General features: G+C 45.3%; 1 protein-coding gene across 8 annotated transcripts in view; it reads left to right on the top strand.

Moving 5' to 3' along the window:
• The window catches only part of LOC113130189 (calcium-dependent secretion activator 1), a 199,847-nt gene that overhangs the window by 44,066 nt on the left and 143,075 nt on the right, over positions 1–12,706 (top strand). For 4 of the 8 annotated variants that reach the window (XM_026306578.1, XM_026306583.1, XM_026306579.1 and 1 more), the window contains exon 10: positions 6,595–6,802. In XM_026306578.1, the coding sequence (XP_026162363.1) occupies positions 6,595–6,802 (208 nt within the window). Of the gene's footprint in view, positions 1–6,594; positions 6,808–12,706 lie in introns of all 8 variants that reach the window. The other 4 variants (XM_026306581.1, XM_026306582.1, XM_026306586.1 and 1 more) reach the window with 2 other exon arrangements.

The raw sequence follows: 12,706 nt of genomic DNA, 5'->3' as shown, positions 1-12,706 counted from the left end.
AGGCCAGGAACACACTGTATAAGGAGATCAGAGCAGCTAAGAGGAGCTACTCCAAAAAGCTGGAAAACCAGTTTACAGCTAACGACTCTGCTCAGAAGAGAAGGAAAGCACCAGGACCAGATGGGGTTTCACCATTATGCCTCAGAACCTGTGCTGACCAGCTGGCTCACATCTTCTCTCTGATCTTCAACAGATCACTGGAACTGTGTGAAGTCCCTGCATGCTTCAAATGCTCCACCATCATTCCCATCCCCAAGAAGCCAAAAATCACGGGACTCAACGACTACAGACCAGTGGCTCTGACATCCGTGGTCATGAAGTCCTTTGAAAGACTGGTGTTGGCCCACCTGAAGAACGTCACTGGACCCTTCCTGGACCCCCTGCAGTTTGCCTACCGATCCAATCGGTCTGTGGATGATGCAGTCAATATGGGGCTGTACTACATCCTGCAGCATCTGGACAAACCAGGGACTTATGTAAGGACTCTGTTTGTGGACTTCAGCTCGGCATTCAACACCATCATCCCATCACTCCTCCAGAATAAACTCTCCCAGCTCTCAGTTCCTGACTCTACCTGTCAGTGGATTACAAGCTTCCTGACGGATAGGCAACAACTAGTGAGGATGGGGAAATTTACTTCTGGCTCCCGCATCACCAGCACCGGCGCCCCCCAGGGGTGTGTTCTCTCCTTACTGCTCTTCTCCCTCTACGCAAACGACTGCACCTCCTGTGACTCCTCTGTGAAACTCCTGAAGTTTGCAGATGACACCACTGTCATTGGTCTCATCCAGGACGGTGAAGAGTCTGCATACAGACAGGACGTGGAGCAGCTGGCTCGCTGGTGCAGTCACAACAACTTGGAGCTAAACACGCTCAAAACAGTGGAGATGGTTGTGGACTTCAGGAGAAATGCCCCCACCCACCCCCCTCTCACCATTATGAACAGCACTGTGGCACTAGTGGAGTCATTCAGGTTCCTGGGCACCACCATCTCTCAGGACCTGAAGTGGAACTTCCACATTGACTCCATCACGAAGAAGGCCCAGCAGAGGTTGTACTTCCTGCGCCAGCTGAAGAAGTTCAACCCAGTTGACCCAGTTTTACTCAGCGGTCATCGAGTCTGTCCTGTGCTCCTCCATCACTGTCTGGTTTAGTTCTGCCTCTAAATCAAACACCCGAAGACTTCAGAGGACAGTTCGGACCGCTGAGAAGATCATCGGTGTTACCCTACCCACCCTCCAAGTCCTGTTCACCTCCAGAGTGAGAAAAAGAGCTCGGAAAATCACTCTGGACGCCACCCACCCCGAGTCACCACCTCTTCCAGCTCTTACCGTCTGGCTGGCGCTTCAGAGCTCCAAACATCAAGACAGCCCAGCACAAAGGAAGCTTCTTCCCTCAGGCCATCCAACTCTTAAACTCGTAGCTCTCCACCATTCCCTTCCACCACCTGCACTATGACACTTGCACCTTTTTGCTCTTGCACACCAATTAGTTCCTCTTTCATCCTGTTTCTCAGGTTATCTGTGCATTTTTCTCTTAGTCTTTTAGTTTTTTGTAGCATTTCTGTAGCATTTATGTTTACTGTTTGACCCTTTGTAGCATTTGTCTGTTTGCACTGGAGTACCCCCCCTGTACTTAAACAAATTCCTTGTGTGTGTGTGTGTGTGCGCACTCACTTGGCAATAAAGCTCATTCTGATTCTGATTCTGATTCTGATCTTAGCATCTTGTAACAGTTCAAAGGCTGACGTTAACAAGAAAAGGGGGTATCTATTTTTAATCGTAATATCATTTAGGCCTCTGTAATCTATGCAGGGTCTTACCCCAACGTCTTTCTTATCCACAAAGAAGAATCCAGCTCCGGCTGGTGACTTGGAGGGCCTGATGATTCCTGAAGCGAGGGACTCCTGGATGTATTTATCCATGGCTGCCTTCTCCACAGGAGACAGGGGGTATAGGCGGCCTCTAGGTGGAACCGTTCCCGGGTAGAGGTCAACAGCACAATCGTAAGGTCTGTGCGGAGGAAGAGAGGTCGCCTTATTCTTATTGAACACCTCCTGTAGGTCGTGATAACACTCAGGGATGAGAGACAGATCAGGCCTATACATAGTCTGTGGGAGCACAAGATCTGTTACTATCGCGTTATGCAAACAGGTGTTAAAACACAAAGAGCCCCAATTCAGTACCTTCCCCGAGTTCCAGTCCATGTACGGGTTATGTTTCTGCAGCCATGTGATCCCCAATACCACCGCAGGTTCAGGGGTGTCAATCACATGGAAAGTAGTCCTTTCCTGATGGTTATCTATTGCTAAAAATAACAGGTTCAGTGATGAATTTTACACGGTGCAGACACATGTTATTTAAGGATCTCACCTGTAGGGGGCTTGGGCGCTCCACAGTCTTAATCCCCAGCCTGGGGAGTAGGGCACCGGAAATGAAGTTATCGTCCGCCCCCGAGTCAATCAGGACCCTCCACTTAATCTGAAAAGGTGCTGACCCTAGGGTTACCAGGGTGAGGAAACGGCTTCTGGATCGGGGTTCCTGGTATGGCTCAACAGGGTTCCCCCTTGCCCTGTTGAGCCTGGTCTTTTCCCTGGCAGGATTGAGCGATGTGCCCCTGGCCCCCACAGGAAAAACACAGCTGCAATCTCCTACAGCGTTCACGCTCCTTCGCTCCTAACTGACCACGATCCAGTTGCATAGGTTCTGGGATCTCGGTAGTAATCGGTTCCACCTCGGGGCGCCAGGGGTTCCAGCTTGCACGTCGCGTCCTCGTCCCTCGGATCTCGACCTGCCGCTCCTGGTATTGCTGGTCCAAACGTGAGACGATGTCAATAAGTTCATTTAAATCCTTTGGTTTCGGCTGATGTGACAAATCATCTTTTAAACGTTCATTCAGGCCCAGATAAAAATGGTCATATAACGCTACACAATCCCAGGGGCTGTCCTCAGCTAGGATTTGAAACTGGACAATATACTTGCGTAGCGGTAAATTTCCTTGTCGAAGTCTGGCGAGTCGGGTAGTGGCCTCTACTTCCAGCCGAACCGGGTCGAAAACACGGGCCAGCTGCTTCCCAAACTCCTCAAAGGAAGCACAGAACAATGCTCGGCGTCTCCAGGCCGCGGTTCCCCACTTCGCTGCCTCACCGTCCAAATACGAGCAAGGCAAAGGCTACTTTAGTTTCTTCATCCAGGAAGCAAGATGATTGCATGGTAAAGTTCAGCTCACACTGAGTCAAAAAGGTGTTACACGCCCCTGCCCGGCCATCATAGCGAGCGGGCGGCGACAGCTTTAGCTCCACCCTCCCCCTGGGTCGGTCCGCCAGTGGAGAGGGCGGTAACGGAGTCACTGCTGGGTCCGGTTCGGGCAATCGTCGTAACAGCTGGGAGAATTGTCCGGCCATCTGGTCAATAGAACGGGAAATCTTCATTAATCGGTCCTCATGGGCTAAGATGGCGGCCTCCACTCCGGACTGCCAGGGGTTTGGTGCTGGCGAAGCGAGATCCACTTTCTGGCCGGGTTGTTCTGTCATGCTTCTAGCTAGATTTATGTGGACCTTGACTTCGAAAATACCAACCACTGGAGTCCAAGTATATGAAGACAAAAAAAAGGAATGCTTATTGTGAGATTACAAGGAGTGGGACAGTCAGTGAGTGGGCGACCAGCGAGTGTGGGTCCAGGGCCGGATGAGGTGTATGGAGTGGAGGGTTCCTCTGAGGGCCGGAGCGTGGTACTGCGTGGTGTGCTTGATCCGATGGGTGTCCGCAGAGCAACATCTGACGGGTGACGGTCCTCCCTGTGGTCGGACAGGGATCCAGGCGACCAGCCACTCGAAACTGTAGGAAGGTAAGGACACGGGTGAGTAGAAAGAACCCTTCAATAACTATTGTGACGCACCTGCGCTTCTCTGGCACACGGAGAGTCCAGTGCGTTCCTCTTCCTCTTTCGCACAACTAGCGAGGTCTTGACCGTCGTAGTCCGTAACTAACTTAAAATCCAAACAGAGAAAGCGTCCCCCTCGTCGAGGTCCTCTCCTTCTCGGGATCCTCCCTACACCGGGGAGGCTTCTCTCTTCTATAATAGCCCCAAATAGTCAATAAGCCAAACACAAATACTTGCTGCGACCAGGATGATCCCTCTGATCCTTCCAGCAGCCACACTGGGTAAGGTTCCTTACTCCAGACAATCCGAAACGTCCTTCCAAGGCGAGGTAGCAGACAACCCGGCGGCTAGTGACGCCGCGGTCTCTGCTATAAGAACAGAAAGTCTTCAAGGTCCACAGGTGAAGCGAATCAGCAATCACAAAGCACCAAAACTGAGTGACATCCACTTCCCCATTGACCCTTCACAATAAAATACAGGATTCGGGAAAATAATTTCCCGAATGTCACACGTTTGGCTCCTCATTGTTTTGTATTGTGCTGCACTAATCCCCTCCCATCTACATTGACTGAAAGGCTCATTATGCGCGTCTTTGTCTAGTCATTCAGTGCGTCTTTTGTCTTCTCAGGTAAATCACATGACTATTCATCCTGAGACACACCTTCTTGCATATGGCCTTTCTGGACAAAAAGTGTCTTAGAAAATTTAAATCAGTGTATTGTTTACTGTGAATGAGTGAACAAGATGACTTTCACATCATTGTGAAGTAAACACTTTAGCCTACAACATGCAATTTTCCAAAGTCTTGTGAACCAATGCTCTGTTTGTGTTTTATGGACTTATTTCAGTGACTAAAACATTGTAGTTTTTCATTAACCATGCATAAACACTGTTTTCTCAAAAACACAATCATGTATAAACTTGCTGCTCACATATTATTGTAGCCCAATTTGTGCTGATTACAGTGTTATCAGACTTTAGCCATTAATATGTTTAAAAGCAACTGAAAAAAAACACAAATGTCAGGATATATCAAAATTTGTCCAGGGCCCCAAACCCCCCTCAGACCCCAGAGGGGACACCTCAGAATTTAGGTGTCCGTACTGACATAGTGTTGTGTTTCTGTTATCAGGCTATAAGCATCAAATAGTGACATTATTGACTCATTAGATTCATTAACAACCTCTGATGCACCCAAGAACATTTTTGTGTCGAAGGGTACATTCATTCCCACTGACTTTTTTGAAGGTGCATCAGAGGGTTACCTCTGCTAATATGTTATAAACATGCTATTATACTTGTTAATCAGGTGACTGATCATTTCTGTGCCGCTGCACTCAGTCAGAATGCTTTTATAATCACAAAGTTACAGACAAAATAAATGCAGCTTTTTGACAACAGTTGTATGTATCTGACTAGAGTGATGTGTAACTGGCTAGACTGTGTTACGCCCCAGCCTAGGGTTGCCGGAGCGTAACACGATTGTGGAGTTTTCCTCCAAACCTCTTCCACTCTCAACAAACACGAACGAGACGAACTACAATTAACAAGAATATTTATTCTGTTTAAACACAGAATACAATACAGAATGTTCAAAACAAACAAAACGCTAATTTAGCCCTACTCAAACAAAAACGCTCCGTGAGCCCTACGATATCAAACAAACGAAAATCAATAACAGAAACGCTACAATAGCCCTATGATCTCAATCAAAAGAAACAACACAAAATCACAGGTCACTAGCCTGGAAACTCCTAAAACAAACAGGAGAAAACAAAACACAAACGTAGCCTAAATCTCTAAGTATCTAATCTAAACAACGAAAAACTACTATTAACACTACCTACAAAACGAAACAAAACCTAATGTCTAACTAACTAACTAACTAACTCGAAGTCGAAATCTCTAGCAAAGTAGCTGGGAATGGCAAAGGTGGGAGACTCCTGAACAGCAGTCCGTGGGCTTCTTATAGTCCTTCCGGGAAGTGTTGGACCAATCCCGGAAGTCCAATCCACGGTCCTCGAGTCGACGCTCACTCCAGCATCCGACACACACACACACACACACAAAATGGGGAGGGGAGAGCCAACAACACACCAACCACACACATAATGACCCCTAGGGTCATAACAGACTGTTAAATGGTGATAAAGTTACAGGTGACAGTAAATTTTAATTTTATTTGCACATTTTATTTGCACATATTTGCTGTTCCCAAATATGTCCACACTGAAAGATGTATTTTCAACATGGAGAGGTGAGGAGAAAGATTCATTTCCATGCTCATATTTTTGATTCTTCATTGTATGTGCTGAAGGTTTGATTTTAGACCAATATGACCCTTCAGTTCTTTATGTCAGCACTTCGCAGTATAATTCACTGAAGTGCTAAAAATTTCCAAATGTAGATTCACAAACTAACTATTTTGAAAACCTAATTATTCATTATTTATACATTGTGACATTATTTATAATTAATATAATCTGTATATTTTGCCTTGATTTTTGTCTATATGTGGGTGCATGTACAATACTATTATCTTTTTGACTGAAACAATCTTTACCTTCAAATGAACCCAAATAACATGTAGACATTTGTGAAGGTTTTGCCTGTTCTGTAAAATTCTGTATATTATTTATTCTGATGTACCCGTGCATACAGTTTGGATTATGTAAGCTCTTAAATCACGAACTTCTTCTCTCTGTTCTTCAGGTCTAGATGGTGGCCGGACGTTCTTTAATGCTGTCAAAGAGGGTGACACAGTGATCTTTGCCAGTGATGATGAGCAGGATCGGATTCTATGGGTGCAGGCTATGTACCGAGCCACTGGCCAATCACATAAGCCAGTACCACCCACCCAGGTCCAGAAACTCAACTCAAAGGGGACCACAGTGCCACAACTTGATGCACCCATATCTCAGTTCTGTAAGTTTTTATCACCTAACATTATACATTTTAGCCAAAGTGTCCCTTTGTCTCCTTCCTGGTCATGCGCTGTATAATGTATGTTCTCAAGTGTTACCTGTTCTTTCTCTGTATGCTACTTCGCTCTTTGTTGCAGTACTGGTGTAGTGTTACAGTGCTGGTGGCTCTGTTGTGTGTCTTTATGTTTCTCTGTTTGCTCCTTTTTCCTTTTCTTCTTTTAAACCCTGAGCCTGCTATCTTCTAGCTGGATTAAAAGGTAAGTGCTTCCTCCATCTTTCTTTCTCTTTTCTCCTTTTGTTGTCCATTGCTCTTCCAGTTTTCTGTGGGTTATCTCTGACTGCCAAAGGTAATAGTCAAAATCATGTACCAACTCTGCAAGTTGCATGGGTAAATAATTTTAGTTTGTGCTTCTTTTATATATATTTAACATCTGTACAGTAAATATTGACTAGATTTGTGTGTCATAGAAAAGAGCTACATTGTTGGTCAAGGTTAGGTTTTTTTAATGCTTGTGACTGCTGTAAACCCACAGTATGTTTTCTAAAGGTTGAGTCATGGCAATAGGACTTTCAGTTTTGAGGCCGAAATGTTTCACCACCTATCCAGGTGGCTTCATCAGTCTGAGAAAAAGCTGGACTGGAACTCCAATTTATCTCATATGTTGGTTTCACTCCACCCATTAGGTGAGCTATGAGAGTTGAGAGTTGTTAGACCCATGCCCATGGTTTTACTCCACACCTGGTCTGAATATGCTTGTTAGGTGAACAAGGGAGTGAGCTCAGGTGAGGGTTGTAGGATCTAATGGTGGATTCATGTGACCCCTCTGAATCACCAACTGACTGCAGAGTGTGTCCTCCCTGGGAAACATTTGATTTGTTCCTTAAATTCCTGGAAACAGATTAAAGGGCAGCCTGGTAAATTGAAGACAGATTATGTCTGAGACCTCCACCCCTGTTAAGGGAGGGATATTACACTTGGACTTCCCTGACCATATAGTCTCGTCCATAGACAGGGATGACAGAGCCCTGCTCTCCTGGGTGGTGGTGGCTTAGAACCAGAGAGTGCTGTAGTGACTTTGAACCGGAGTTCCTCTGCTTCTGTGTTAGATAGGTCATTGTTGCGAATGGCAAATTCTGTGGCTGTAATAAAATATTCCCACACCAACTTCAGGGTTTTTTATAATTAGCAATGTTCATTTTGACAGCAGATTTTAATTTAGTTTTAGTCATAGTCTTTTGATTAAAATTTAGTTTTAGTCATATTTTAGTCATCTGCTTTGTTTTAGTTTTAGTCTAGTTTTAGTCATATAAATAGCATAAGATTTTATCTATTGGGTTTAATTTAAGTGTAATTTAGTAAAACTATTGTAATATACAAAATATTCTAAATTTAAATTAAATGAAAAACAAGTTTCATTAAATATATATGGAATATGGCCTTTCCATAAAAGACAAAAAATTAGATATGCATCGTTCATAACTTGCATATGACATTCTTCATTCTTTAAAGCAAAACTGCAACTCCAAAATATTTAAAAGAAAAACTGTATTTAGCAGTAATGCCATTGCATCAAACATGAAACTGACCCATATATCTTCTCTTTGTTTTCTCTCAGCTGTTGCCATTTCATTATAGTTTAAGTCAGACAGAAACCCAGTGTAGGCTATGATGATGTCGTGTACTCGCGCATCCCGCGTCACTAGGTGGATCAGTTACTTTTAATATGTGCGTGTGCGTCTAAGAAGATTAATTCTGATTGGATCTTTTCTAAAAATGTCCCTCACTGACAGTTTCGTCTCGTTTTTATTAGTCATGAAAATGTCAATATATTTTTATTTAGTTTTCGTCGACATCACTTAATATTTATTTAGCTAACGTCTCGTTTTCGTCAGTGAAAACTTGTCGACGAAAATTATAACGAAAATACTTTGTCAATGAAATTAACACTGCTAAGTAGTGCACTATAGTGTAATGTATAGGTCACTCCCTATAAAATGGTTTCAGTAAATGGTTTCAGATTTTTGTCACTTGTTTGGCGAAAAGGGGAGGGCTCTGAGAGGTGGGGCTAAGAAGAGCATGATTACTGTATATTGCAATCTGCACAGCAAGGGGAGGATATCTGGCTCCTCACTGTCACACAACAGTTCTAGTTCCATACTTTGGTTGAGTTTTAGTTTTTTTTTTTTTTGCTCACAGTATCATTATCATTATCATTATACTGCACCAAATCAAACTTTTTATTCACACAGTGAATGTAACCTAATACAAGTGTACATACATGCATATATACACTATGCATTTCTATGCATTGCATTCTCTGTCCAGTCCTTCCCACTGGGATCCATTATAAGGATTTGGGGAGACAAATTTAAGTCCCAAAGTTCAGTTGGATAAACAGATTAATTTGTTAAAATACATTAATGTATTAATTATGCTAAAAGATGGAAATTTCAGAAAACTATGTCTATGGAATACAAAATGCACATTAAAACTAAATTTTCTCAAAGAGAAATAGGTACAGACCCACACATGCAAGCAAGCATGTACAATTTATCGAGTGAGTTAGTTTTGACACAACCACTGGTGTCCCACTGAGCTCCAGCAGCTGGTAATTACCAAGTTAAAAGTGCCAGGTCATGAATAATACAGTGTGGTTGCTGCACAATTAAATCAGGCAGCAATCAGTCAATGTTACTAAATAACTACTTGCTGGTTCACACCTGCATCAGCGAAATGATTAATATGACATCATGTCACCCCACCCCACCCCACCCCATTACCCCTCCAAACCACACACCCAACCCAAATCAAAACACATTAAAACATGGTACCAACAAAGACAGAATGAATTTTTTTAAGCTGCCAGATAAAATTGATCTTTACAGTTTATTCTTTTTTTCTTGTTTAATTTTTTAGACATATCTTAATGTCATAAACTGGTTATAATTATAGCTTCAGTGAAATTATAACATTTGAAAGGCTTTTTTTCTGTTCATGTTAGTTGTAGTCAAAGTCAAAAGTCAAAGTCTGATTTATTGTCAATTCTGCCACATGTTGAGCACATACAGAAAATTGAAATTTCGGTATTCTCAGACTGTTAGGAATTGAAATGGCAGTACCCAAGTCTTTTCATGGCACCTGCTAATTAGACAAACACGGGGAGAAGGAGAAGGAAACATAAGGGCCCTTACGGTCGCCACCCAGCGACCACCCGGTTTTTCATGGAAGTGCTGGACCAGCAATGGAAGTGCTGGACCAGCCCTGGATTCAGGATTGTGGAGCGTGGGACCCACTGGCACTCCTCAGGACCAGACCCCTCCCAGTCTAAGAGATATTGTGGACCTCTTCCTCTCCAGCACACGTCCAGCAGCTGCCGGATGATGTGAGCCGGAACGTTGTTGATGATGCGTGGGGGAGGAGGGGAATTGGCCAGGGGATTCAGAGGGCTGTGGACCACAGGCTTCACCTGCGAGACGTGGAGCACAGGGTGTACTTTCATAGTAGCCGGGAGGCTGAGCCAGACTTCCACCGGATTGATGTTCCTTTCAATCTTGAAGGGCCCAATGAACCTGGGCGACAGCTGGCGGTCTGCCACCCGCCAGTTCTGCTCTGCGGTCCTCCACAGGGCTGCCTTTGTGATTCGCCACACCTGGCGACAGCAGTGTAACTGGTGCTGCAGTGATGGAACTTCCACCACCAGCTACTGGGCTTGAAACAAGAGAGGTTGGTATCCCAGGGAAGCCTCGAAGGGAGTACGTCCAGTAGCCGAGCTGAGCTGCGAGTTTTGGGCGTACTTGATCCAGGCCAGCTGTGAGCTCCAGGAGGACAGGTAGGCTGCCATGACACACCAGAGGGCAGCTGGTTCACCCGCTCAGTTTGGCCATTGCTCTCTGGGTGGAACCCCGATGACAGGCTTACCGAGGCACAGAGGGACCGGCAGAACAACCTCCATAATTTGGAGGTGAATTGATTCCTTCTGTCTGAGACAGTGTCCTGCGAGATGCCCTAGAGCCGGAATACGTGCTTCCACTCTTCTCCCATACAAATGTGGATTAGAAGGGTAAGTGTTCTGGAGGTCTAATTTAGAAAAAATAGTATTTCCTCGAAGCTGTTCGAATGCTGAGGTGAGCAGGGGTAGCGGGTAGCAGCTGCATACAGTAATAGCATTAAAGCCTACTGGAGGGAAACTCTGCGCCAGGGACGATATCAATAGTGCGGTCGTAAGGGTGGTGACGGGGGAGGAGAGTGCCTTCTCCTTACTGAATTCCAGTGAGAGGTTATGGTAGCATTTGGGCACCTCAGTTAACTCGGGGGGCTCCTCTGGTGACTCACACAAACTAATGGATGGAGTGAGCGCTGCCCGAAGACATATAGCATGACAATGAGGGCTCCACTCAGTAATGCATCCCGTGGCCCAGTCAGTGTGGGGGTTGTGCTGTTGAAGACACGGGAGACCCAGTACTGGAGGTGATCATGGGGTAGAAATAATTTTAAATGTGGTCTCCTCCCGGTGGGCCCCTTGAGAGAAGAAGCGAGATTGGCATGGTCACATGCGTAACGTGCACCAGCAGCCAAGTGCGTCGGCCTGGAGTGATTTTAACGGGTGCAGGGGAATACAAAGCTGTCGTGCGAGCTCAGTGTCTAAGAAGTTATTGTCCGCCCCCGAGTGGACCAAAGCAGACAGGGGTTAAGTCTGCCAGTCGATAAGGAGGACAGCTGACAACAGACACCTGGGGATTATCGGCTTTTCAGGAACCTGACTCACTAGCACCCCCAGGCTCAATGGTGAGTCACTTCTTTTGGCAGCTGCGCGCAGGTACGAAGGGCGTGACCTGACTCACCGCAATATAGGCAAGACAGGGCAAACCTTCTCCGCCGCTCCTGAGGGCTCAGGCCGGCCCAGCTGCATGGGCTCCTCTGGCTCCGCTGGAGGAGAGGGGTGAGTAGGGGGGTGCGATGAGAGGCGGCTGGCACTGGTAGCGATGCTGCTCCTGCCATTGGAGAGGCTAATGCATTCCTGTCATCTGTCCCGAAGCCTGCTATCAAGCTTGATGGCTAACAATTCAATTCAATTCAATTTTATTTGTATAGCGCCAAATCACAATACAAATCATCTCAAGGCACTTTACAAAAACTGAAACTAAAAACCCAACAATTCCCTTATGAGCAAGCACTTGGCAACAGTGGAGAGGAAAAACTACCTTTAACGGAAGAAAAAACCTCCAGCAGAACTGGGCTCAGTTTGGGCGGCCATCTAGGAACATCCTGTCACAAAATGATGCAGAAAAACTAGTCCATGCATTTGTTACCTCAAGGCTAGATTACTGTAACTCATTACTATCTGGATGTCCCAGTATCTCCATAAAAAGCCTCCAGTTAATCCAGAATGCTGCAGCCCGAGTCCTGACAGGAACTAGCAAGAGAGATCATATTTCTCCTATATTAGCTTCTTTTCATTGGCTCCCTGTAAAATACAGAATAGAATTTAAAATCCTTCTTCTCACATACAAATCCCTTCATACTTTAATGACCTTATAGTACCATATTATCCCAATAGTCCACTTCACTCTCAGAGGTCTACTTGTGGTTCCCAGAGTTTCCAAAAGTAGAATGGGAGGCAGAGCTTTTAGCTATCAAGCTCCTCTTCTGTGGAAACAGCTCCCAGTCTGGGTTCAGGAGGCAAACACTCTGTACTTTTAAGGCTAGGCTTAAAACCTTCCTCTTTGACAAAGCTTATAGTTAGAGCTGGCTTCAGGTAACCCTGAACCCATCCCTTAGTTATCTGCTATAGGCCTAGACTGTCCGAGGACCATCGGTGCACTGAGCTCCCCCACCCTTCCCTTCCCCTGTATTCCTCTCTTCCCCCCTCACATGTATGTCACTAACCTTGTGCTCTCTC

Source organism: Mastacembelus armatus, chromosome 5 (genome assembly GCF_900324485.2).
Source record: "Mastacembelus armatus chromosome 5, fMasArm1.2, whole genome shotgun sequence".
In the NCBI taxonomy this organism is placed as follows: domain Eukaryota; kingdom Metazoa; phylum Chordata; class Actinopteri; order Synbranchiformes; family Mastacembelidae; genus Mastacembelus; species Mastacembelus armatus.
The sequence above is the reverse complement of the archived record's forward strand: the minus strand, read 5'-3'. Positions and strand labels throughout refer to the sequence as shown.